Source organism: Rhinoderma darwinii, chromosome 3, assembly GCF_050947455.1.
Source record: "Rhinoderma darwinii isolate aRhiDar2 chromosome 3, aRhiDar2.hap1, whole genome shotgun sequence".
NCBI lineage: Eukaryota > Metazoa > Chordata > Amphibia > Anura > Rhinodermatidae > Rhinoderma > Rhinoderma darwinii.
The window spans coordinates 49,147,218-49,173,245 of NC_134689.1; the positions used below are offsets into that span (position 1 = coordinate 49,147,218).

The 26,028-nt window shown below is 43.1% G+C and overlaps 1 protein-coding gene across 5 annotated transcripts in view; it reads right to left on the reverse strand.

Moving 5' to 3' along the window:
• TCF7 (transcription factor 7) overlaps positions 1 to 26,028 on the reverse strand; it is a 201,411-nt gene that overhangs the window by 11,940 nt on the left and 163,443 nt on the right. For 4 of the 5 annotated variants that reach the window (XM_075856343.1, XM_075856339.1, XM_075856341.1 and 1 more), the window contains 4 exons: positions 8,660 to 8,770; positions 6,619 to 6,781; positions 3,333 to 3,440; positions 1,987 to 2,035 (listed from right to left, as the gene is read on the reverse strand). In XM_075856343.1, the coding sequence (XP_075712458.1) occupies positions 1,987 to 2,035; positions 3,333 to 3,440; positions 6,619 to 6,781; positions 8,660 to 8,770 (431 nt within the window). Of the gene's footprint in view, positions 1 to 1,986; positions 2,036 to 3,332; positions 3,441 to 6,618; positions 6,782 to 8,659; positions 8,771 to 13,659; positions 13,747 to 26,028 lie in introns of all 5 variants that reach the window. The other variant, XM_075856342.1, reaches the window with a different exon arrangement.

Below are 26,028 nucleotides of genomic sequence, written 5' to 3' on the forward strand. Positions count from 1 at the left end.
CGGTCAGTGACACTGCAGGTTTTTTAGGCCATGCAGGGTTTTCCTTTAACCCCTTAATGACCGGGCCATTTTGCACGTTAATGACCAAGGATTATTTTTTGTTTTTCCACGGTCGCATTCCAAGAGTCGTAACTCTTTTTTTATTCCATCGACATAGCCGTATAAGGGCTTGTTTTTTCCGGGACGAGTTGTATTTTGTAATTGTACCATTTTTAGATGCTTATAACATATTGATTAACTTTTATTAACTTTATTTTAGGAGAGAATTGAAAATAAGCAGCTATTCCAGCATTCATTTTCACGTTATAAATTTACGCCGTTTACTATGCAGCGTAAATAACATGTTAACTTTATTCTATGGGTCGGCACGATTACAGGGATACCAAATGTGTAAAGGTTTTATATGTTTTTTCTACGTTTGCACAATAAAAACCCTTTTAGAAAAAAATTACTTGTTTTTGCATCGCCGCGTTCCAAGAGCCGTCATTTTTTTATTTTTCCGTCGATGTGGCCGTACGTGGGCTTGATTTTTGCGGGACAATGTGTAGTTTTCATTAGTACTATTTTGGGGTACATAGGACTTATAGATGAACTTTTATTTTATTTTTTATGGGGGGAATGGGAGAAAAGAGAGAATTTTGCCGTTGTTTTTTGCGTTTTCTTTGGACGCCGTTCATCCGGCGGTTTAATTAATGTGTTCATTTTATTGGTCAAGTTGTTACGATCGCGGGGATACCATATATGTGTATGTGTGATTTGTTTTGACCGTTTTATTAAATAAAACCACTTTTTGGGGCAAAAAAGTAGTTTTATTTGACTTTGACTGTAATTTTTTTTATTTTTTTTTTCACAAACTTTATTTAACGGTTTTACTTTTTTTTTTTTTAGTCCCACCAGGGGACTTCACTATGCGATGTGCAGATCGCATATATAATGCTTCGGTATACTTCGTATACCAAAGCATTATTGCCTGTCAGTGTAAAACTGACAGGCAACCTGTTAGGTCATGCCTCCGGCATCGCCTAACAGGCAGATGCTGAAGGCAGACCTGGGGGTCTTTGTTAGACCCCCGGCTGTCATGGAAACCCGACGGCGACCCGCGATTTGTTTGCGGGGGCGCCGATCGGGAGACAGAGGGAGTTCCCCCTTCTGTCAAACACATTAAATGCCGCTGTCACTGTTGACAGCGGCATTTAATGGGTTAAACTGCCGGAATCGGCGCGTGCTTCGATTCCGGCAGTTGCAGCAGGAGCCAGGCTGAGTATAACAGCCGTGCTCCTGCCGCTGATCGCGTGGGTACAGTCTCAGTACCCACGCCATCACAGGACGGATATATCCGTCCTCCTGCGCGAACTAGCAGCTGCTGAGGACGGATATATCCGTCCTTCGGCGTTAAAGGGTTAACTTCAGCATGATCTATTTGTGTTATTTTCCTGCTACACAGCATTAAAAACTGAAATCCAGTACCACAGTAGTAGTTTCCCACTAAAACAGTTCTAATATGGAACTTTAATAAACCGCAGCTACAGATGACTCCAAAACTGCAACAAAACCAGCGTGCATGAATAAAAGTGTCAGTGTCAGTGTTTGCCTGGGACAACATTTTAAATGTGATGGTGTAATATTGCCTGGTGCCCTCCAGTAGCGCCCCCTGCCACGGATCTTCCATTTTAAGGCCCGCTCTGTGCTGTCCCAAAATGGTTGCAGCACTTCTTAGACGGAGCCTGAGACACTCCCAGTTCTGTCCAATCCGTGAACAGTGGGTGTGTCTTAGACTAGGTCAGAGAAGCATTGTAGCCATTTTGAGACAACACAGAAGGGACCTTAAAACGGCGAATCCAGGGCAGAGGGGCGCAACTGGAGGGCACCAGGCAATATTACCCCAAATACACCATCACATTTAAAATGTTGCCCCGGGACAGGAGGCAACACTCTTGCAGAATCCCTTCAATATTAATCCTATGATTACACATCTGAAAATCTCACCTGAGCTGGAATCCGGATGCTTTTCTCTGCTCCTTCGTTTCTTTTTTCCCTATAAAAAAAATAAACAAAATCCAAAACTATTTTTTTTTGTTCGTTACGAGGATAAGTAAAATACACACGGCCGAAATCTACGTCAGCAAGCCGTTTGACTGCAAATTGGAGCAGTTTTCAAAATATTGTTTACGTTCAGACTTTTTTTTTAGGTGAACGGTTTACCTGCAAAAAGCGCGCATACATAAACAAGCATTTGAAAACCGCACAAATTGCTGTAAAACAGAAGCAGTCGTGGTTTTTGTCCGCACTAAAGCCGCGCAGCAGCCGATACGGGAGGCCTTGCCCTAAAAGTCCTAGAAGCCCTATTAATTACTTTCACTTACCTGGACTGGATTGCAAAGGAAAATAGAATCGTATAGGGCCCAGAATGTCTACAGAAATCAATAATGTCAACTCCAGATACATACAAGGAAAGTGCCATAATATACAATGAAACTTCATGACAACAATTGAAGAAGGGAAGGATTGTACAACACTGAATTATTATGGCTTCCTATACAACGGGCAGCTCTCAGTCAGGTTCACACACATGCACAGATATTTTGCCATCATCTAAATGACTTTACCTTAGAAGAGTATTGTGACTGAATATTTACAATATACAAATGAGAAATTCTGAGGTAATTATCATTAGTTACCACAGATTCATTAGGACATAACAGGTCACGCTCCAATAAGGGAATAAGCGCGCCATTTTTCTTATTTCTCCACAGGAAGGTCAGAAAGTCAGACACGCTTCATTTATCTATTGTGAAAGTCACACATTATGTTCACAGTCTAACAACCCCCCCCCCCCCCTCAGGACGCTTCCGTCAATCAGAGCGAGGAGCCCTATTTTTGAGGCATTTCTTTTTCACCTTGGATTTTTGATATTTTTATTTTGGATATTGCACGGTCACCATTTCGTTTCTATATAGACCAATAACAAAAACGACAGCGTTAAACCCATGTTCCGATGCGTACGAGTACAATTTTTAAGTTCTAGTTGCCAATTGTAGTTCATGCGCGTCTACGGCCAGATTTGTAAGTACGGTTTTCTCCTGACACGAAGTTTACTCTTTAATTAAAAAATACTAGACCAGTGGGGTGGATTCCCTTTATATGATGGAGGTTCTTAGCATCCACAATTCAAAAGTATTTTCATACATTACATAAAATAATACATCATGATGTCATCCATTGACTCCCTATGTGTTTGGATGAAGACGTCCATGTCTGGCATAATATAATATAATATGATATAATATAATATAATAGATAAACTGGGTGGCAATACATACTTTTGTACTTACATAGTTATCCCGGGCAGACCAGCCAGGGTAGAGCTGCATATGGAGCTGCCTTTCTTTCCTTGCCAGTTCATAGTACTTTGCTTGCTCTTCTCTGGATAGCGCATGCCACTAGAAAAAGAGGTAGCACCAATCAGTATTCTGCAGTATCTGTCTGCCAGCTTCTTATCCCATTGTCCCTAACCACGCAAGCCAGCTTCTTATCCCATGGTCCCTAACAACGCACGCCAGCGTCTTATCCCGTGGTCCCTACCCACGCACGCCAGTGTCTTATCCCGTGGTCCCTAACCACGCACGCCAGCTTCTTATCCCGTGGTCCCTAACCACGCACGCTTGGTGTTTGTGTAGGAGTCAGGCAGAAGAGAGTTTGGCCAGGACTAGGGACCTTAGTTGCAGGGTGAATAAAGAAGATCTGAATAGAGCAATCCTGAGGTTCAGCCACAAGCCCTGAGAAGTCTCCTTTATACCGTACACTACAGATCCTTCTATACATTTCCTTGTAGGTACACAAGCCACAGTGAGATATGTTAGCAGCACCTGATCAGCTTGTTGACAGTTTCCAGGTTAAACAGTTATTAAGGTAGATTACAAAGGTTTAGTGAGTATAGATCTTTACTTTAGCCCTTTAATGACAGGCCATTTTTTCCCTTTTCGCCTTCCAAGAGACATAACTTTTTTATTTTTCCATTGACATCCTTATGAGGACTTGTTTTATGGGGAACGAGTTGTAGTTTTTAATGTCACAATTTAATGTACCATATAATGTACTGAGAAACTATAAAAAAATGATTTGGAATAGTGGAACGGGAAAAAAACAGCAATTTCCCCATTGTTATTTAGGTTTAGTTTTTTTTACGTGTTCACTCTGCGGTAAAAATTACATGTAAACTTTATTCTATGGGTTAATATGATTACGGCGAAAGCAAATTTATATAGTTAATTTTATGTTTTACTACTTTTTCAAAATAGAAACATCTTTAAAAAAATAAATTGTGTCACCATATTCTTAGAACCACATAACTTTTATTTTTCCGTGGTTTGAGGGCTTACTTTTTGCACGGCCAGCTACTTTTTATTGATAATAGTTTGGGGTACATATAAACTTTTAGACCACTTTTTATTCCATTTTTGTGGGAGACATGGTGGCCAAAAAAACAGCAATTCTGACATTCTTCTTATTTTTTTTTTCATTTTATTCACCGTGCGTGTTAAATAATATTATACTGTAATAGTTCTAACTTCGAGGAGTTAGAGCAGGGTGTCAGCTTTATATTACAGCCGACACCTTGCTGTAACTGCTGGGATCGCAGATTACTACAATCCCATCTGTTTAACCCCTTAATGACCAAGCCGTTTTTTACGTTTTTCCATCGTTGCATTCCAAGAGCTATAACCTTTTTATTTTTGCGTCGACATAGCTGTATAAGGTCTTGTTTTTTGCGGGACAAGTTGTATTTTTTAATAGCACCATTTTGGGGGACATATTATTTATTGATTAACTTTTATTAACTTTTTTTGGGGGGGAAATAGAAAAAAAACTGAAATTTCGCCACTCTTTTTTGCGTCTTAAATCTACGCCGTTTACCGTGTGATATAAATAACACAATAACTTTATTCAGCGGGTTGTTACGATTGCAACGATACCAAATTTGTATAGTTTTTGTATGTTTTACTACTTTTACACAGTAAAATTATTTTTTTTTGTGTCTCCATATCTGAAGAGCCGTAACGTTTTTATTTTTTCGCCGATGCGGTTGTGTGAGGGCTTTTTTTTTGCGGGAAGACTTGTGGTTTTTATTGGTACTATTTTGGAGTAGATGCGACTTTTTGATCACTTTTTATCACATTTTTTTAACGTCAGGATTCACAGAAAACAGCAATTTTTCCATAGTTTTTTATTACATTTTTTACGGCGTTCACCGTGCGGGTTAAATAATGTAATAGATTTATAGTCGAGGTCGTTAAGGATGCGGCGATACCAAATATGTGTAACTTTTTTACTTTATTTTGTTTTTTTAATAGTAAAGCATTTTGTAAGGGGAAAAGCTGGGTTTTTTATTTTTTTTTCACATTTTTTTTAAAATTAACTTTATTAAACTTTTTTTTTACTTTTTTACTAGTCCCACTAGGGGACTTTAATATGCGATTCTCCGATCGCTATTATAATACACTGCAATATTTTTGTATTGCAGTGTATTACTGCCTGTCCGTTTAACAGGGACAGGCATCTGCTAGGTCATGCTTCCGGCATGATCTAGCAGGCATTCGCTCCAGGCAGACCTGGGGGCCTTTATTAGGCCCCCGGCTGCCATTAGAGACACAGACACTCGGCGATCGTATCGCAGGGTGTCAGTGTGAGAGAGAGGGAGCTCCCTCCCTCTCTCCAAAACCACTCAGATGCGGTGCACGCTATTGTGCACCGCATCTGAGGGGTTAAACGGGTGAGATAGATACTAATATCGATCTCACCCGGCAGAGCAGGGACGCTCCCAGCCCTCAGCTGCCTCTAGCAGCTGAGAGCAGGGAGATTTGACGCTCCCTGCTCTGTTTACTTTATCCTGATGCAGTGCCGTAAAAAGGCATATGCATCAGAATAAAGCCCGTTAGTGGCCGCCGTTAAAAGGCGTATTGGCGGTCACTAACGGGTTAACCTGTTAGATAATAGTGACCGCGGCATCTAAGCTGTTGGAAGAGGAGCGTATGGAGCGGGCTCAGCCCGTTAGCCCGCTCAATACAACCTGTCTCCCCCCTATGACGTACATACCTGGTGGGTGGACTTAACGGGGCTAAAGGGGTTGTACAGGATTATAAATACATTGCTGCTTTCTTCCAAAAAGAGTGTCACACATATCCACAGGTTGTGTGTGGTACTGCAGCTCAGCCCCATTCACTTAGATGGAGCGGAGCTGAAATACCAGACAAAACCCATGGACAGGTGTGGCGCTGTGTATGGAAGAAAGTAGCAATGTTTTGATAATCCTGTTTAAGTGTTATTTGTGTGTCTACATCATTGATCTGCAGCATTTGTGTAATTGTGATTAATAGTTGTATATTATGATGCCGGAATAAGGCTTGATAGTAAGGTAGAAGGCTGTAACACAGGTCTTTATGTAAATGGTAATCAGACATGCTTCACCAATAGAGCTGAAATGTCCCACATCGGCCGACATGTAAATCGTTTATTCTAACTAGTGATCCCTATTGATATGTACAATTCATTACCCCAGGGATGAGATGTAAAGTAATTCCATTCTAGACACCTGGCTGTATTGTAGCTTTGGACACTCACCCTCCTGCCTAGAATCTGATTGATCGCTGCGCTCTCTTTTAATGTGCACTCAGCAATAACTTTTGCACGCATTTCTTTCATATACAACATAAAAGCATTCAGTGGTTTCTTAATTGTTGGCTTCTTGGGTTCCTTTTCTCTTTTTGGTTCTGAGTAAGGTTTCCTGTAGAGCACAATAAATAATGAAACATTAATGGAGGAGATAAAGCAGTTATAGTAAAACATTAATAGTCATTTCACGCTATTAGGTACACTATAACTAGGTGTCACCATACTTCTTGCCAATAGTGTGTTCCTACATAGTCTGACACAATCAGTACTGTGGACAGTATCCGACTGTATAAGGGCATGGCCCCACGTGGCGTATTTCTTCTGCAACTGTCCGCATCAATGCCGCACAGAATCTGCGTTGCAGATTCTGTTGCGGATCTGCCCAAAATGTGCAGTAAATTGATGCGGACTGGCCGTTACGTATTGAGGTGAAAGTACTTCCCTTCTCTCTATCAGTGCAGGATAGAGAGAAGGGACAGCACTTTCCCTAGTGAAAGTAAAAGAATTTCATACTTAACGGCCGTTGTCTTGGTGACGTGTCCCTCTTTCGGCATCCAGCCCGACCTCCCTGGATGACGCGGCAGTCCATGTGACCGCTGCAGCCTGTGATTGGCTGCAGCCGTCACTTAGACTGAAACGTCATCCTGGGAAGCCGGACTGGAGAAAGAAGCAGGGAGTTCTCTGTAAGTATGAACTTCTATTTTTTTTACAGGTTGATGTATATTGTAATCGGAAGGCACTGTCCAGGGTGCTGAAACAGTTACTGCCGATCGCTTAACTCTTTCAGCACCCAGGACAGTGACTATTTACGGACGTCGCCTAGCAACGCTCCCGTAATTACAGGTGCACACACGTAGTCACCTGTAATTATGGGTGCACACACGTAGTCACCCGTAATTACGGGAGCCCCATTGACTTCCTCAGTCTGGCTGTAGACCTAGAAATACATAGGTCCAGCCAGAATGAAGAAATGTCATGTTAAAAAACCAATACGCTCCGCGGCACACATAACATCTACATTACATCTGCGGACTTCATTGCGGAATTTAGAATCTCCATTGAAGTCAATGGAGAACTTCCGCAATGAGTCCGCAACCAGTCCGCCACACGTCCGCAACAACCATTGTATGCTGCAGACACCAAATTCCGCACCGCAGCCTATGCTCCGCAGCGGAATTTTCCGCATCGTCTAAACGAACACTACTAAAAAGCAGTGGAAGGCAATGGAGAAAAGGGTCCGCTGCTGATTAACGCTGTGGAGTGTCCGCAGCGGAATTCCAGAGCAATTCCAACACGTGGGGCTTTGCCCTAAGGGCACTCCCCATTGATCAGGGGAATGTTAACACCTAGTTAAGTTATTCATACATTTGCAGGAGGAATAACAGAGGAACAACAACGCAGAGTTGTAAGGAAAGATAATCTAAAATAGTTTTTTCATGGAGAACGTAAATATATACTAAAACAGACATGTCAGGAGTGGTGACAGGTCCCCTCAAAAAGAACCCAATGGGTGCCACACTGCCCACTGTAATGAATTTTCAGATAGAGTTATGGTCAGCAATATCTATTGCTCAGAGCTTCGCTTCTAATTGTGCAAGACTTCATATTGCCTGGCAGTTCTGTGCCAGACTATCACGTGCTATATGAAAAGTGGCTTTACAGAATTTTAAAGGGAATTTCTCAACACAAAAAAAAAACCTTTTTAAGGGAAGCTGTCCTGACGTTCAGTTGATCTAACCAAGGAATGTTTTGGCAATCAACACCTTTCACCTGAGACGGCCGCTGCAGGGGAAATGGTAGTCCGCCAGAGTGGGAGCCACTTTTTCCAGTTCTGGCCAAAGGAGGGGGTGTCCTGAGCGGAGGGCCCCCTCTATGATGTCCATATGTCCTAATAGGGCATATGTTCTTTCTTGAGCTCCATTTACGAATTTTACCAAAATTAATGCATTTCAATTAAAAACATTAAAAAAAAAACCAAGTGGGTACTTACATGCTCCTTTCATAGCATTCCATATCTTTATTCCCTGAGTGAGGCACTATGGCTGGGTGAGGGATTCCTGTTGTGTGTACACCAGAGCCAAGCATTAGGGGATGAGTAAACCTGAAAACAAGAACAGTTTCGACACATTAATTCTTCTTCGGTCAAGAAAGAGAAATATATCACAAGCAGGGGCAACATATACAAAGTAAAAGGTACTGGCGGATACTTGTATGGCCTCATACAAACAACAGGGTCCTCATAGCTATGAAGATCTGTTCTTGGGACTGAATGTTTTCCCCTTGCCCCTCACTTACCTGCCACCAGGTTTATATACAAAGCCTGTTTTTTTTTTAGAATAGTGGATCACTTCTAGTCAGGTCTTATTTTTCGTTGAAATATAAAATAATTCTCAATCTTTGAGGTTTATAGGCCGACTGCTGGGCTTGATGCAATTTAAAGCCCTGACTAATGCTTCAACCCTTTTGTTTTATACAATATATGATAAAAAAATGAAGATAAAAAATAAATTATTCCCCTTAAATCCACTTGCTTTTTTGCCGCCGCAGGTGAATGGCATGTTGTAAATCCCTATTCACATGCATTGTACTGTACTCCAGTTGTAGAAAATACTGAGAACATTCCCGAGAAATAAAATCATTCATAAACAGTCATTTTAAGAGAAAGAAGGAAAGAAAGAAGGAAAGAAAGAGGGAAAGACAAAACAGGTGTCATATACGGATTACGTGTGCTAGAAATAAAGTACAGATGTAAATCTTAGTCACACTGCTCATGCGATTCTGTGGATGGTATCCATCGTATGAAGCCTGTACTTCCCACACCTCAAAAATCTTCATTTTGACAATTCACATTTTATAATCGAATACTACTGCTTGAATTGAACATGTGTATTACTTCTCTTACGAGCGTCTATGGATATGTGATGAGAAGATGTGTAGACATCCAATGTACAAGGAGAACACCTTTCAGGCGCAGAACTTCCAGAACGCAAGGGTAAAAGATATACATATAATATACTGTCTCTTGTGTTTGAAAAAGAGGGCCAGAGCCCCCGAAATTGCTTGTGAAATAAAGAACCCCATCTCTTATCCTTGCGTTCAGGAAGTCTTGTGCCCGAAAAGGTGTTCTCCATGGTACTTCAGATGCCTAAACTGGTCTCCTCATCAATTCTCCATACCGAATCCCTGGCGAGGTTGGTACCAAACATCGTAGGGCATCAAAACCGCCATCATTCTTCCTACATAGGCCCTGCAATAGTGTGTTTGACTACTTAGAAATGTATATATAGAATTTACTTGTAAAAACACAGAACTTTAGGAAAGACTGCCCAAAATAATAAAATCCCAAAACTAATCCACAATATATTATTATACATTTATTTTTCAATCAATGTAATCTAATTAGATTTTTCTGTTCAGTCTTGTGCGAAAATCCATAATAATTTGTGGTTCTGTGCCAGAAACGAGCACAGGATTATCAGAATATCAGGATTGTTACTGTATATCATTTTTAAATCTATGAGGGGCTAAATGCAGTTTATTTGAAAAAATGTAGGTATAAAAATTGTTGGTTTTTTTCGCAGTTAATGTAATACCAGAGTACACCACAAGGTGGAGATACTGCACAAACTATAAAGAAAGCAGCCAAACAACAGTTCAGGGACTGTGAACTTTGAAAACGTAAGAACGACTTGACCTTTAAGAAAAAAATAAAGAAAAACGTTTTTTTTTTTTAAAACTTCTTATCCAACTTTCATATCCCTCATCTCAAGTTAATAGGATGTAGGAGGGAAAGAAGAGGAAAGGGTTGGAGTGATGGGATATGTAGGACACAGTGGGTATCTTCACCTATGCATTCACTGTTGTGTTCCTGGATCACAAACTTGTATTCTTGTGCACTGTTCTGCTGAAAGAATCCACCCGCACATGAATAAGGCTATATTCACACGGCCGCGAAAAACGGCTGTGTGATGGCTGTTTTTGTTTTACCGCTGTTTATATTAACAGCCATCACATGGCTGTTTTTAGAACGATGAAGCTATATGGGTGTATTCATATGTACTTTTTTTTTAAAGGTCTGTGAATACTAGCCGTGAAAAAATGGAACGTGTTATATTTTCGGCCGCTCACGGCCAGACGACCCCCATATAAGTCAAAGTGTCTGTTTTTAAGGCTGGATTCACACGAGCGTGGCGTTTTTGCGTGCGCAAAAACCACTTGACAGCTCCGTGTGGCAGCAGCATATGATGCGTGGCTGCGTGGTTTTCGCGCAGCCGCCATCATTATGACACTCCATTTGGATGTTTGTAAACAGAAAAGCACCTGATGCTTTTCTGTTTACATTCATCCTTTTGACAGCTGTTGCGCGAACCACGCAGTTCGCACGGAAGTGCTTCTGTGCGGCATGCGTGGTTTTCACGCACCCATTGACTACAATGGGTGCGTGATTCGAGCAAAACGCCGAAAGAACGGACATGTCGTGACTTTTTTTCAGCGGACTCACGCTGAGTAAAAATCACGCACATGTCCGCACGGCCCCTTAGACTAATATATGTCCGTTCGTCTGAATAAAGCCTAACAGCCATTTTTCAGAAAGCCATTCATGTGACAAAGTCTGTGAAAAACTGACGGTTTGATCAGTTTTTAACGGCTGTTTTTTTGTACTGTCGTTTATATATATATATATATATATATATATATATATATAGCCTAAATATCAGATCAAGTGATTAACCTGCAGCAATGCTTAGGTAACACGTGCGATCAACCGGTACCTAATGAGGATGAGCAAAAAATATTCATGCCATTGCACAACCATTAAAATGTTGCCTCCTTACAGTGCGGGTACATGCATTGCTTGTGCGTAATCCTGGTACTGACTGAAGTAACTTGGTTTTATCAGAACTGGAGACCCTTTTCCATCCCCCAATAGACAAGTTATGGAGCTCATGTGCCCACTAGGGTCACACTTATTGGACCATTCCAGAACACTCTATGGTCTTCTCCTGTTCCAGCCCATCTTTGATGGGGAACAACATGCCAGGGGCATTCAGTACCCCAAATTCTTTTAAGATGCTATTTACTGGAGTGTAGCTCTTCGGGTAGCCAGACTATTGCCCGCGTGTGGCTCTTTGGGCAGCCAGACTATTGCCCACTAATGGCATTACACTGTTCAGTTGACATCTTCAGTTACATGACTACGGCTTCTAAAAAATTTATTTTACTCTAATATTTTTGATTTTGAAACGGTTGTGTGTTAGATGCCTGAAAGATTTAGAGGTACCTAGAACCTGCACACCTGACACACACAGTCATGAGATACCAAAGACGCTCGTCCATTGAGCGCCGCGGGCAAAAAACGCTGCAAAATACGCTTTCTCTGCCTCCCATTGATGTCAATGGGAGGTCAGAGGCGTAAACGCCCAAAGATTAGGGCATGTCCCTTCTTTTTCCCGCGAGACGTTTTTTCCGCTTGCGGGAAAAAAATGTGCGGTTTCTGCGTCAAAAAACGAATCAAAAAACTCTGTGTGAACTCCCCCTTAAAATACACTTGAAAAAAAGCCTGCAAAGAGTTTCCTATTGATTCCAATGGGAAATACACTGTGCTATTCACATTTAGGTGTATTTTTATGCTGCTGAATTTAAAAAAATGCCTCGTAAAAGGAGTATGTCACTTCTTGAGGAGTTTTTGGAGCTTTTTTTCTATTGACCCTATGAAAAACGCCTCAAAAAAAAGCCTCAAAATAAGCTTCAAATTAAAAAAAAAAAACAAAACTTCACTTTGAGCTTCAAAAATGCCTTGAAGTCAGAGGCTGTTTTCACTTGATGTTCAGCCACTTCTTTTTGTATGTGTGAACATACCCATAAAGCTACAAATAAAAGTATTTCCGGACATGTACCGCTCAGTTTTCTGACATGTAACACAACCTTTTTTTTATACTGAAGCAATGCAATGATGCGTGAAGGAATATGATATATACACCTCACTCTTTAAGTTTTGCATGTTCTGATTATCTAATAGCAACCCGAAACCGTTGCAGCATTTTTTTTGTGTTGTGCCTGTCATATTGCATTAGTTAAGAAATACTATGTTTGAAAGTCTACCATAGTAGGGGTTGTCCAGTTTGGGGGCTGTTTTTTATACACCTAACAGCTATACGGTTACCAGAGCCATCTGCTTCCGGCACTGCATAACTTCCGATGGATGACGGAGGCAGCCGTAACAGCTGGTCGGAGCGGGGTCCGGGAGTGTCGGACCCCCACCAATCTTATACTGATGAACAATCCCGAGGATAGGTCATCCGTATAATAAAAACTGTCTCCAAACTGAACAACCCCTTTAAGATGAGAATGTATATTTACACATACAGTAAACGAATGACCCTGGACGTAGCTATGACAACCAGAATGAAAATATCCAGAGTTTAGATTGCTGGACACATTCCAGAAAGCTGGAAAATAGTGCAGAATAGATACAAGGATTTTACTACAAAGGGACTTATTTTCTTATTTTATGACTAAGCAGCTTTATTTATTAAAAAAAGAAATGAGCATGAAGAGCTATGAAAGCCATTTATTACCGTGAACTTCAGTGGTGTCACTATGAAGATCTATTGAGTAAAAGATCTGTTTATGAAATAAATAAATATACATGGAATATTTAATGGCTTCCTGTATGCGATGATTGAGCTGCCCTCGGGCTTTATCACAAGCAAGGACGGTAGAGGAATGTAAATATGTAGGAACACACAAGACATAAAATCTACATGGGAATGCTGGAAAGCTGGTTTCAGTGCTGCACTTATAATTTGCAAAGGGAAACTCATACGTGACAATCCGGACATTAGGAATAGACGAAGGCAACAATTAAAGCTGGAAAGTCGGCTTCAAGTGCAACTTGCGGGATGGATGAGAATGGCGAAAAAGCTGGAGCATTGGAAGCTGTAAAGCACTGAACACAGGGAGGCGCTGTCTCACTGGTCCGATACTCACCTGGAGTACGATGCACTGGTAGATAGTGCTGGAGAATATGGCTGTCTAAATCCACAAGAAGATAGGGGATAGACAGGCTGACTTTGCCTGTGAGTGGGAGAAAACAATCCATGGAGTCAATGTGGGGTCTCGAACATAAAAGTCATATTGAATTATTGATTTGCAATTATAAATGAATCCAAATAAAAAATTGGAATAATTGTTTCTCAAACGTAAAATTACAATTATAATACAGAATCATCAAAAGTTAAACCATGGAGCATTTCATTAAGCTGGAAAGAAGTTTATATGACGGTGGGGATGCCAACCTCCAGGAAAAACAGTGTTCCAAGCCAGCTCTAAAAAAACAGTCAACCAGCCAATACACATGAGTTCCACGAGCCGTTTCAGTCAGTCTCTGACAGGAGGAGAACTACGGATGTGCCAGGAGGACTTGGTCCTGAACTTCTCTTCTTGTGTGCAATGTTCTATATACAGGTAGGGCTGTCATAGGCTCAGTGAGCAAGCTCTATATCACCAATAGACTTTATGGAGTTGTCAAGTCTTCTATAAAGAAAGTATAGTCATTATATAATGGGAAGTTATACAACAGTCCAATATATTTTAGGTTCCTATTCTTCAGCATTTTCAAGATCTTCATTTGAAGTTAGTGACTGGCTAAATTTAGTCACGGGTAACCCTGCCACTTATGCAGCTATTGGGCTTGGTACACCGTATTAGCAAAAGCCACGAGCCTGGAGTCCAAGTCAAGACATTTGTGCTTTTTTAACGTTTTACTTGCTTCAGGAGAAAAAAAAAAAGATAAATTGAGTTAATTTTTACTCTAAGGCCCCAGTACAAAAAGGATTGAGAAGCCCTAGTTTAGCTCGCCGAGGATTGTCTACACTGATATATCATAACAAGCCCAGCAGCAGTGTGAGCAGGACTAGGTCAGAACAGGTTTTGGTCCCCTAAATATACATAAGTGTTTACATTCACGGACAACAAGAAAAAAAATCTGGAAAACAGCTAGCGATTAAACACAAAGTAAAATGGGTTATTCAACAATTTTTTTTTTACAATGTTTACGTTTCATTTACATAGGGCAGAAAAACACCTTTTCGTTTCCTTGTAAGATTTTGATATAATTTTTCTCCAAAATTCTTTGTTTTCTATCCAAACAGATTTTCTATTGACACTTGTATTCTTTGCCCATAAGGATTCACACGGAGCAGATGTCCTGCTCTATAAACTTAAGAGTAATATTGTGTGGATCAGATGGGAACACTTATTGGAGGACAATAGTCTAAAATTACGGAATCTCCTGTTTTCACAAATTTCTTTCTGAATAGCAGAAACCATGAAAATAGTGACCAACTTGAAAAAGTAGTATAAAAAGTACAAGTAGTAATATCCCCATCACAATACAGCTTTTAAAAACGGAGAATAACTACAATCTACGTGACCACAGGTCAAAGTGATCCACCAGAGTTTCTCACACTAAGGCCCCAGGCACATGAACGTGCTTTTGCGGCCGCAATTCCCCCGAAAATCCACAGGAGAATTGCAGCCCCATTCATTGCTATGGGGCCATGCACACGACCGTGGTTTCCACGGTCCATGCATGGCCCAGTGAGAACGGACCGCAGAAAAAGCTGTCAGGTCTTATTACGGCCGTGTTCTGTGGTCCAGGCTCATAGCAAATAATGGCCACAGCCATGTGCAAGGCCCGCGATTTGCGGGCAGCTTGCGGGTGACACTTCGCCCCCGGCCGACCCGAAAATCACGGCCGTGCACATGGCTACGGTCGTGTGCATGAGGCCTGAAACATCTTGCTGTGTCTGTAGATTGGAGAAACGGTGTGACTTTTTCCTCTCATACCACACATATTTTGGGAGTTGTGTGCCCAAGCATCGCCAAAATTCCACTAATCATGGCCAATTTGCGTTTACTTCAGAGTTGCCATTCTGTGTACAAGTGGTCATACAACAATCACTACCACACTACTTAAAAGTTAATCGTGAACCGTGTAATCACACCAACAAATACCCAAGCGCTGCAGTACATCAGCCTGCTTTGAAGTTCTACATTCCATCCCCATAGCAGAACAGAAAAGCGTAAACCTAATCCAACAGTGACATTTGTAGCTCCATGGGACAAATTACTAAAATACAGACGGATTAAGTCCTTCACACCTTTACCATAAATGAGCCTGACATGTTAATTACTGCAATTGGAAATCAAAGTTGATGGATAGGAAGGAAAATATTTTCCTTTTAGCTTGAGATGGTTTGGTCCAGGTATTTGGAAGGCGCTTTCTCTTCAGTGATGACTGTATATCATGATCTGGGAATCAGAACATCTCTTCCCAACATGAATGAATTGGCTTTCTGATCTTATTGAGTTCAAATGTAAAAGGACGTTAAAGCAGTTCTCCCTCAAGTTTCCTTGACCCTTCTCAGTCATCAATTTTGAGGAAATTCTGTCCTTAAGCTGAGGACCTGAGTAATATGATATATATCGATTGCTAGGGATGTGACGCATGCTTATCCCATTGGAAAAATGGTGTTAACATTTTAAAAAATAAATTAAAAAAATATTAAGATATGTCGAATACCTCTTTAAGTCTAAGGCTGGACCTACATGGAGACTCTTTGTATCAAAACGCTCCAATTTTATTAAGACAAAGTCGCAGTCCACAGAGGTGCACCAAGCAAAGTATTCTTCTAGACTGCAGCCGAAGCGCCATAGTTCAAATTGGCGCGCTAAAAGGCTCCAAGTAGCTCCAACCTAAAGCATAAGTTTTTCTCAAAATTTGCTGTGGAGTTAAATCCAGCAAGCGCTGCAGCTCCTTCGATGCTCCTTTCTTTTTAAGAACCTCACCCATGTGGTTTCACCGTTGTTTTCTGTTACACTTGGTAGAAATCAGATGACACTTACCACAGTGTTACCAGGAAACTTTCCCGCTTGTCTGTCAGAGCACCAAACCGCATGCTATGCTAAGATTCTTTTAGGGTAAATCCCCTTGTTTGAACAAATTCCCCACTCATTTCCGTATCCTTTTTCAAGAATTGATGTGAATTTTTTTTAGGTGAATTTGATAAGGTAAATGTTTTCTTAGCTCTATTCTGTTTCTATTGTGCTTTTTAGTATCTTTTTTCTGCACCTTGGTATTTCTAACTTTTGCTTATGTGAAAGACCTTCAAAGTCTATATTAAAACAACATTTTTTTTTGTTAACCTTTAAGAGATTTTTCTTCCCCCAACTGAATTTTTGGGAGGCTAGGGAAGTCCAAAATGAATTCCCTCTGAGTCCTTATTCTACCTATCTGAATATACGAGTGTGTGTCTGGTGCCAATATTTTTTTTTAAACTCATTTTATTGAAAATACACAGTGCACAAGGTATGATAAACATAACATTTTGGGTGACATGCAAGAAACCCATTATTCCAATGTAACATAACCATACAAACAACAACATCGATCTCCGTTACACAATGAGAATAAGAAGTGGTACATCCTTTTCCGGTATGTTATTGAGAATAACCAATACATTTATAGGAACAAAAGCAATGCAAATATATACAACCCTGTTATAAATACTTGTACAATCCAGGACTGATCTCGTCCAACCCCCTATCGAACCTCCCCCCCCCCAGTTGGGGCCCGCTACCCCGTCCCTGCTTACTCAATTAAACCCCAAGACCGTTTAGGGAGGACCTGAGGTCACCTACATTAAATGATGCAAGAGGCGATGAGCACCAACTACCCCACACTTCCAGAAATTTATACGGACATCCCCTATGTTTGTATACTAGATTAGCGTAAGGTATTACTGAGTTGAGCAGTGATTTCCATTGTGGCACCGTTGGGTGAAGATCTCCCATCCAAAGGAGTGCAATAGCCTTCCTGGCCATGAACAGGGTCTCCCATAAAAATATACCTTCATAGTGTGACCAGGAATTTGGTGGGATCAGACCCAACAAACATAGCCCAGGCTCACAGGGGACTCGTTTACCTGTTACTGATGAGAGAAAGTCTGTGACCTCTCTCCAGAAATTAGATATTACCGGGCAGTGCCACACCATATGGTCAAAGTCTGCCCGATCGTGCTGGCATCTTTTACAACTAGCCGAGGAAGATCTGCCCATATGCAATAGCCTGGTAGGAGTTATATAACATCTATGGATGATATAAAGCTGCGTCATTTTATTATTAGCCGCTGGTGAGACCGCAAGGTGTGAAGACATTGCATCAAGCCAATCCCCCTCAGTCAGGTTCGGAATCAGCCCCTTCCATCTGAGTTCCACCGCACATCCCGCATGTGCTAACCTCTGAGACAGCAGGAACGTGTAAACTACTGATATCAGGCCCCGCGGGCCTTGTGTTCGAAGCACCCCTATAAGGGGTAGGGAAGAAATCAAAGTCTGAGCGTGTCTGAATTGGGCCCTGAGAGCGTGATGCAGCTGTACACATCTAAATGTATCCCTCTCTGGCACCTGGAATATATCTTGTATCTCCCTTGCTGATAACGCGTGTCCATCTCCAGTACTCAAATGCTTCCTTTTTTGTCACCTCTAAACCCTCCCAGAATGCATGATCCTGAAATCCCAAAAAGTGAGGTAATCCATGGTTGGACCACAACGGCAACTCCGCTACCGTATCTTTAAATTTCAGCAGTGATTTTGCATGAGCCCACACCTGCTTCGCCAGTTTAATCAACGGTAACGTATGCTTAGGACTAAAATCATGTGGTTCTAGAACGGGCCATAAGTTAGATATTCTGAGAAAATGTGCTAAATGATGTTCGGCATTGGGCAATGGATCATCCAACATCCACAGCCTAATATATCTAAGTTGACCTGCCAAGTAGTATAAAAACACATCCGGTAGGGCCGCTCCCCCCCTCTGTTTGGGCCTCTGCAGAGTGTCTATTCTGAGCTTGTGTCTATTCTTTCCCCAGATAAATGGCGTAAATAAAGAGTTGACCAAATTAAAGAACTTTTTAGGAACCATTGTGTCAGCGTGCTCCAAGACATACAGCAATTTAGGTAGCACTACCATTTTATTAAGGTTAATTCTACCTGCCACTGATAAGGGGAGTGACTTCCAGACTGCAAATTTATCTTTCAAATAAGAAAGTAGAGGGTACACATTAATATCGTATGAGTGTGAACTATCCCTAGATATCCAAACTCCCAGATACTTAAAACTATGCACCACTTGAAGACCCTGAAAATCTGAACCCCACCCACAATTGTTGGAATGGAGAGGCATGAGATAAGACTTGCTCCAGTTAACATGCAGGCCCGAAAAACTGCTAAACTCCTCCATCAATCTCATAGCCCTGGGTAGTGAGGCATTCGGGTTGGCCAGGAACAGCAGCATATCGTCAGCATACAATCCTATGCGGTCTTCCCGTGGTCCGATACGAATTCCCTGAAGGGCCCTATCTTTTCGAATCCCTATAGCCAGGGGCTCTATGGCAAGTGCGAACAATAATGGGGACAATGGGCACCCCTGTCTCGTACCCCTATGAAGCAAGAAGGAGGGGGACAAAATCCCATTAACCACTACCGAGGCTCGAGGCTCTTTATATATGATCGTAATCCATTTGATAAAGTTAGTTCCAAACCCAAATTTCCTGAGGACCTCACCTAAGTATGTCCACTCTACAGAGTCAAATGCCTTGGCAGCATCCAAGGATGCCAGCGCCCAATCCTGCTGCTCCCACCACCCCATCTGAGTAACCACCTGAGCTCTGCGAATACTATCCGAAGTGCATTTCCCTGGTATAAAACCAGTCTGATCAGAGCGTATGACATCATTGATGACCCGCGCTAGTCTATTGGCCAATAATTTAGTCAGTATCTTATAGTCTATGTTAAGCAGTGATATGGGACGGTAAGAACCACAATCCTCTGGGTTCTTGCCTGGTTTCAGAATAACTACTATGGTAGCTTCTTTCATAGAATCCGCCAGGTCCCCCGCCAATAAGCACGCCTCAAATAGAGAAAGAAGTTGGGCTGACATAACCTGAATATATTGAACATATACTTCCAGAGGAATCCCATCCGGGCCCGAGGCCTTACCTTTAGTCATATCCAATATACACTCAGAAATCTCCTGTACTGTGAAGGGGGACTCTAGTAACTCACAACCCTCCTCCGTCAACTGTGGAAACTGCATGTCATCCAAATATTTCTCCAACTCTTCCATTGAGTGCCCAGCCCTAGACGTATATAAGTCCCTATAGAAGTCTGCAAATTGAGCCACTATCTCCTGGGAGGTATGGACCAACACATTCTGAGCGTTCCGAATGTTCAACACCGGAGGAGACAAGGTATTCTGTCTCACCACATGAGCCAAGAGTTTGCCGGATTGGTTACCCAATTCAAAAAAGGATTGGCCAGTGAAGAAGATTCTACGTTCCGCCTTCTCCTGTAGAACTAGAAGATAATCCCTCCCCACCGAGAGCCAAGCTTCCCTGTTTTGTGGGGAGGGATCACCCACAAACGCGGCCTCCAATTCTCCACATTTTCCCGCCAAATCCCTTTCCCTTTGGGCCGAGGAACGCTTAACAAATGATATTGATGATTTCAGGCAGCCTCTCAAATACGCTTTCAGCGTATCCCATCGTAGTAACCCATTCTGCTCCTGCCTATGTGCTTCGAGAAAGACTTCTAGCTGATCTGGGATTCTATCGTTCGGTTTGATTAATTGGAGCCAAAACGGATGAATTTTAAGGGCCCCCCTCCTACCCACCTCCGGTAATGACATTTGCAGAAGAATCGGACTGTGATCAGAAATTGCTCTGGGAAGATGTTCAATGCTTTCCATAGAGTTATATACCGAGGGCGTGCCAAAAATATAATCTATACGAGACAATGCATCAAATTGTGGTGTGTGACATGTGAATTCACGAAGTCCCATATGACTAACTCTCCACAGATCTACCCAGCCTATCTCCTCCATTAATGAGGCTAATGGGGAGACCCCTTGTCTTACGTCCCCCTCTCCCCTCAACAGGAACCGATCAATAGACTGATCCATTATAAGGTTCAGGTCTCCTAGGAGGATCACTCTGGCTTCTTGATATGCGGAAGCAAAGGAAACCGCCTCCCTCAGTAGTGCCAGAGACCCTGGCGGTGGGTTATATATCCCCATTACGACATAAGGTGTGGAGTTAATGTTGGCATGCACAAATACGTATCTCCCCTCAGGATCAATTCTGGTATGCATCACTTCCCACCTAAGAGTTCTATGTATTAATAGAGATACCCCTCTAGAGGCAGAAGTTCTAACAGAGTGTCTACTCCACTGAATCCAGGGCTTACATAAAAGCTGTACTGTGTCTGCTGTCAGATGCGTCTCCTGAAGACAGATTATATGTGGGTTCACATTCTTAAGCACAGAAAAAATCATATTGCGTTTCCTTGGAGTCCCCATGCCCCTCACATTCCAGGACAAGAACTTAAGTGACGCCATACTTAGAAAACTCTCTATGTACTGATAACAGCCCTTCCCTGTCCCCCCTCCCCCTAGGTAGTGCCAGTCCCTGATATGCTCTCAAAATGTAAGATACTCGTTTTCTGACATAGTGTAAAACAGAGATCAAAAACATGAACCACATAAAAACCCAGTTAGCCATCAGAAGCTCAACAGGAGCTCAATAGCTATATACTATATATGCAGGGGGTAGCTTCCACCGATAAGGAATATGCACAGTGGAATCACAAATCAGGCTGCGTACTCCAACAAGTTCCCCCCTGTAATGTGCTTTACTGTGCCACAGAATAAGAGGAACAACCACCCGTTGGTCAGAATCCCCTATTAACCCTTCGGTAACCTACTACAATCACGTATCTTAACAGAAATAATATATGATCTGGAACCATCCTGAACTCCGAACCCCCTTATAGGCATAATACAGGAAGATAAAGCATTATGATAGGAAACTTTAAACAATGTCTCCCCCAAGTATAGCCTCTCCCCACATGCAGGACAGCAAAAGTCCGTTCAGGATACATATTCACCATGCCAGCGCTTAAGTCCCCAAGAACTCCTTCATCTTCTAGGCGACCTCATATTCCTCAGCAACCATTCATCCGCCTCCTCCGGGTTGGCAAAAAATACTGCTCGATCTCCATCGACGACTCTCAAGCGGGCCGGATAAGCCATAGAATACGGAATTTGTCGGTCTCGCAGCTTTCGTTTAATCATCACAAACGATGCACGTTGACGTTGTAATTCCGGAGAGAAATCGGGGAAAATCGACACCGTGACGTTGTCCACTTTAATGGCCCCCTTGCGTCTGGCTGCCTGCAGGACCAGATCCCGGTCCTTACAATTTAACAATCTCGCCAGGAATGGTCGAGGGTTCGCTCCAGGGGGTGGCGGCCTCGCCGGAACCCTGTGCGCTCTTTCCACTGCAAAAGCCTGCGAAAACACGGTATCTGGAAACATATCTTTCAGCCATTTCTCTGTAAACTCGTCCGGACGGGATCCTTCTGCTCGTTCTGGTAGGCCTATAATGCGAAGGTTATTCCTCCTCAGCCTGTTCTCCAAATCATCCGCTTTTTGGCGCCATAAATCCACCTTTCCAGAGAGGTCTCGCAGAGTGCGGGGTATATTAGCTGTACGGTCCTCCAGGTCAGACAACCTGGTTTCAGCATGCTCGACTTGGTCCCTCAAGTTGTGCAAATCCTGCCTCAGGAGACCCACATCCACCTTAACCTCCTCTATTTTTGTCGTGACCGAGGTCTTGGTCTCTAATATCGCCGCCAGCAGCGTCTCCGATACTTGCTGCAATGTCAGGCCAGGCTGTGCTGTTACCTCAGCCGCAGGGCGTAACTCCGACTGCCCTCCAGGAACTTTTGCCGGCCCCTCTGCTCCATGCTGTGAGGCCTCGCCGCGGGCGCCATCTTGGACCGCACCTCGGGCAAACTCTTTCAACTTCTCCGCAGCTCCTGACGCTTTTGACGAACCCATTTTGCTCCTCAGGGGTCTCTTACCCTTTCTCCGCAAGTTATAAGAAATGGTGGCAACAGTAATTCCTCCGCAGGATAAATAATAGGGGTCTCTGGTCAGAGCCGAAGTTCCGTGCGACCGCTCACATCAGTGCCTGGCCACGCCCCCTGGTGCCAATATTTATTGAACATTTTGTATACAGCAACGCCTCATGCACACGACCGTGTGTGCCGGCCGAGACCCGTCAGTGATCCGAGGAAAGATGGGACATGTTCTATCTTTCCTCGGATCGGAGACTTGGACCATTTTTCACGGACTCGATTCAACAGCTAAAGTGAATGAGTCCGTGAAGACTATCGGGTGCCACTCGGATGCCGTCAAAAACGGCCTGAGCGGCACAGCGGTCGTGTGCAAGAGCCCTTAAGGAGAAAGGTTTGTCGCGAAGAAGTGTGTATGAATGGATAGAGAAGTTCAAGGAAGGTCGTACAGGTGTCAGCCATGAAGAAGAAGGCTCGCAGCTCAGCCTAACACATTTTTTAATTGAATACAAAAGCTTGTTGAAGCAGAGGGATTATGTAGAAAAATTATGTATTGGTCTTTTCTGAAAGTTGATTAAAAATAAATTCTACACCTAGAGTGCAGATAATTCTTGACTCCCCCTCGCATATTTCACTTTGGTGTGTACTAAATAACTTTTAGTTCATTGATTTAATTTGATAAACTTTTGCATATATATATTAAACAGCCATATATGAAGCAATAACTTAAAGGGTTTTGGCCACGAAGGACATTTATCATCTATCCACATGATAGGTGATAAACATCTGATCACAGAGGGCCCCACCGCTGGTACTCCCCGCTGATCACTAGAACAGGGGTGTCCTGAGCCTCCTGTTCCTACTCACTGCACGACTGCAGCGAGGAGGAATTTGAATGAAGCGGTGGTCACGCATGTATCATGCCGCTCTATTCAATGTCTATGGGGCTGATGTAAGCAGCTTAGTATAGCGTGAACGGAGTGAGGATGTTTAAGACCCCCATTCTAATGATCAGTGGGGGTCCAAGCGGTCAGACATTTTATCAACTATTCGAATTTGTCCTACAAAGTCTGACATGTCACCATTGAATGGAACTATGGAAATTACACTTATGTAGATGCCTTGTAGACAATTTAAGATTTAAATTAGTTGATCAAATTGAGAAACTTCGGAACCTACGGCCATTGTGGCCCAAGTTCTCCCATACAATTCTCCTACATACAGTTAGTTTATTTTGGTGTTAAAGGCAGGGCTGGGACAATTTGTACAATGCCTACATTCGCCCTAGGCGAAGTAGGCACCTGCCTAGGGCGCCATCCAACTTTAGATGTAAAGAAGAAGGGCAAATTGTTCAATAATAAAAAAAAGTTTGAAAATAAATTCCAGCAGTTCTGTGCTACATCTGAGCAGCCGGTAATACAATGCAAATGCCAAGGGTGTAATGATCACTCCCTCTGCTCTAAAGGGAAGCCCCCAATGGTTATAGAGCAGAGAATGTGTGTGGAGAGTACAGATAGTATGTGCATGTATTATGTGCAATGGATTTATGCATGGTGAGTCTGAGCAAGTGTCTAGAGTTTGTGCAGTGTGTGCTAACAAGTGAGTAGAGTGTCTGGAGTAGAGTGTCTGTGCAGATGTGCAAAGTGAGTATACAGATGACCACAGTGTGTGTGTACAGGCCTGCAGTGTGTGTGTATGTCTGGAGTGTGTCAAGGCATACAAAGTGTGTGCCTGTATCTAGAATGTGTACACACGTGCATTATGTTTGTCTGGAGTGTGTCCAGGCGTGCAGTGTGTTTGTCTGGAGTGTGTGCAGGCATTCAGTGTGTGTCTGGAGTGTGTGCAGGCATTCAGTGTGTGTCTAGAGTGTGTGCAGGCATTCAGTGTGTGTCTAGAGTGTGTGCAGGCATGCAGTGGGTGTGCCCAGGCGTGCAGAGTGTGTGTCCAGGCATGTAGTGTGTGTGCCTGTATCTAGAATGTGTACAGGCGTGGAGTGTGTGGGTCCAGAGCATGTGCAAGCGTGCCGTGTGTTTGTCTGGAGTGTGTGCAGGCGTGCATTGTGTGTCTGGAGTGTGTGCAGGCATTCAGTGTTTGAAGGCTTGCAGTGGGTTTGTCCAGGCATGCAGAGTGTGTGTCTGAAGTGTGTCCAGGTGTGCAGAGTGTGTGTCTGTATCTGAAGTGTGTGCAGGTGTGTGTCTGGAGTGTGTGTGCAGTGTTTGTGCAGTGTGTGTTTCTAGAGTGTGTCCAGGTGTGCAGTGTGTGTATCCAGGTGTGCAGAGTGTGTCCAGTTGTGCAGTGTGTGTGTCTGGAGTGTTTGCAGGCTTGCAGTGTGTGTGTCTGGAGTGTGTCCAGGTGTGGCAGTGTGTGTACCCAGGTGTGCAGAGTGTATCCAGGTGTGCAGTGTGTGTCTGGAGTGTGTGCAGGCATTCAGTGTGTGAAGGCATGCAGTGGGTGTGTCCAGGCATGCAGAGTGTGCGTCCAGGTGTGCAGAGTGTGTGTCTTGAGTGTGTCCAGGTGTGCGTCAGGTGTGTGTGTGTTTGTGCAGGGTGTGTTTCTCTGGAGTGTGTCCAGGTGTGCAGTGTGTGTTTCCAGGTCTGCAGAGGGTGTGTCTTGAGTGTTTGCAGGCGTGCAGTGTGTGTGTCCAGGTGTGCAGAGTATGTGCAGAGTGTGTGAAGTGTGTCTGGAGTGTGTGCAGGCGTGCAGTGGGTGTGTCTAGGCATGCAGAGTGTGTGTCTGGGGTGTGTGCAGAGTGTGTGTCTTGAGTGTGTCCAGGTGTGCAGTCTGTGTCTGGAGTGTGTGCAGGTGTGCGTCTGGTGTGTGTGTGTGTGTGTTTGTGCAGGGTGTGTTTCTCTGGAGTGTCTCCAGGTGTGCAGTGTGTGTATCCAGGTGTGCAGTGTGTTTGTCCGGAGTGTGTGCAGGCGCGCCGTGGGTGTGTCCAGATGTTCAGTGAGTGTGTCTGGAGTTTGTCCAGGTGTATAGTTTGCGTGTCTATATCTGGAGTTTGTGCACATGTGGAGAATGTATGTCTAGATTGTATGCAGAGTATGCAGCGGTGCAGTGCGTTACATGCTATGGGTAAGGCCACACGGAGCTGCCGCAAATCGGCTCAGTTTTTTAAACTGGTTGTTTAACAGGTGCACAATTTTGCAGCTAAACAGTATTTTTACCCTTAAAACTGCATGGCCATAAATAATCAAACTGCTATTTAGCTGCAAAACTGTGCGGTCATTGACAATCAACTTGAAAACTGCGCTAATTTGTGGTAAAACTGCATGTCGGCACAGTTTTTAGTCTCATCACGATCATGTCTGCAGGCCGCCCTGCAGGTCGCTCTGTATGGCCTTAACCTTAGGCCCCATGCACACAACGGAGCCATTCACT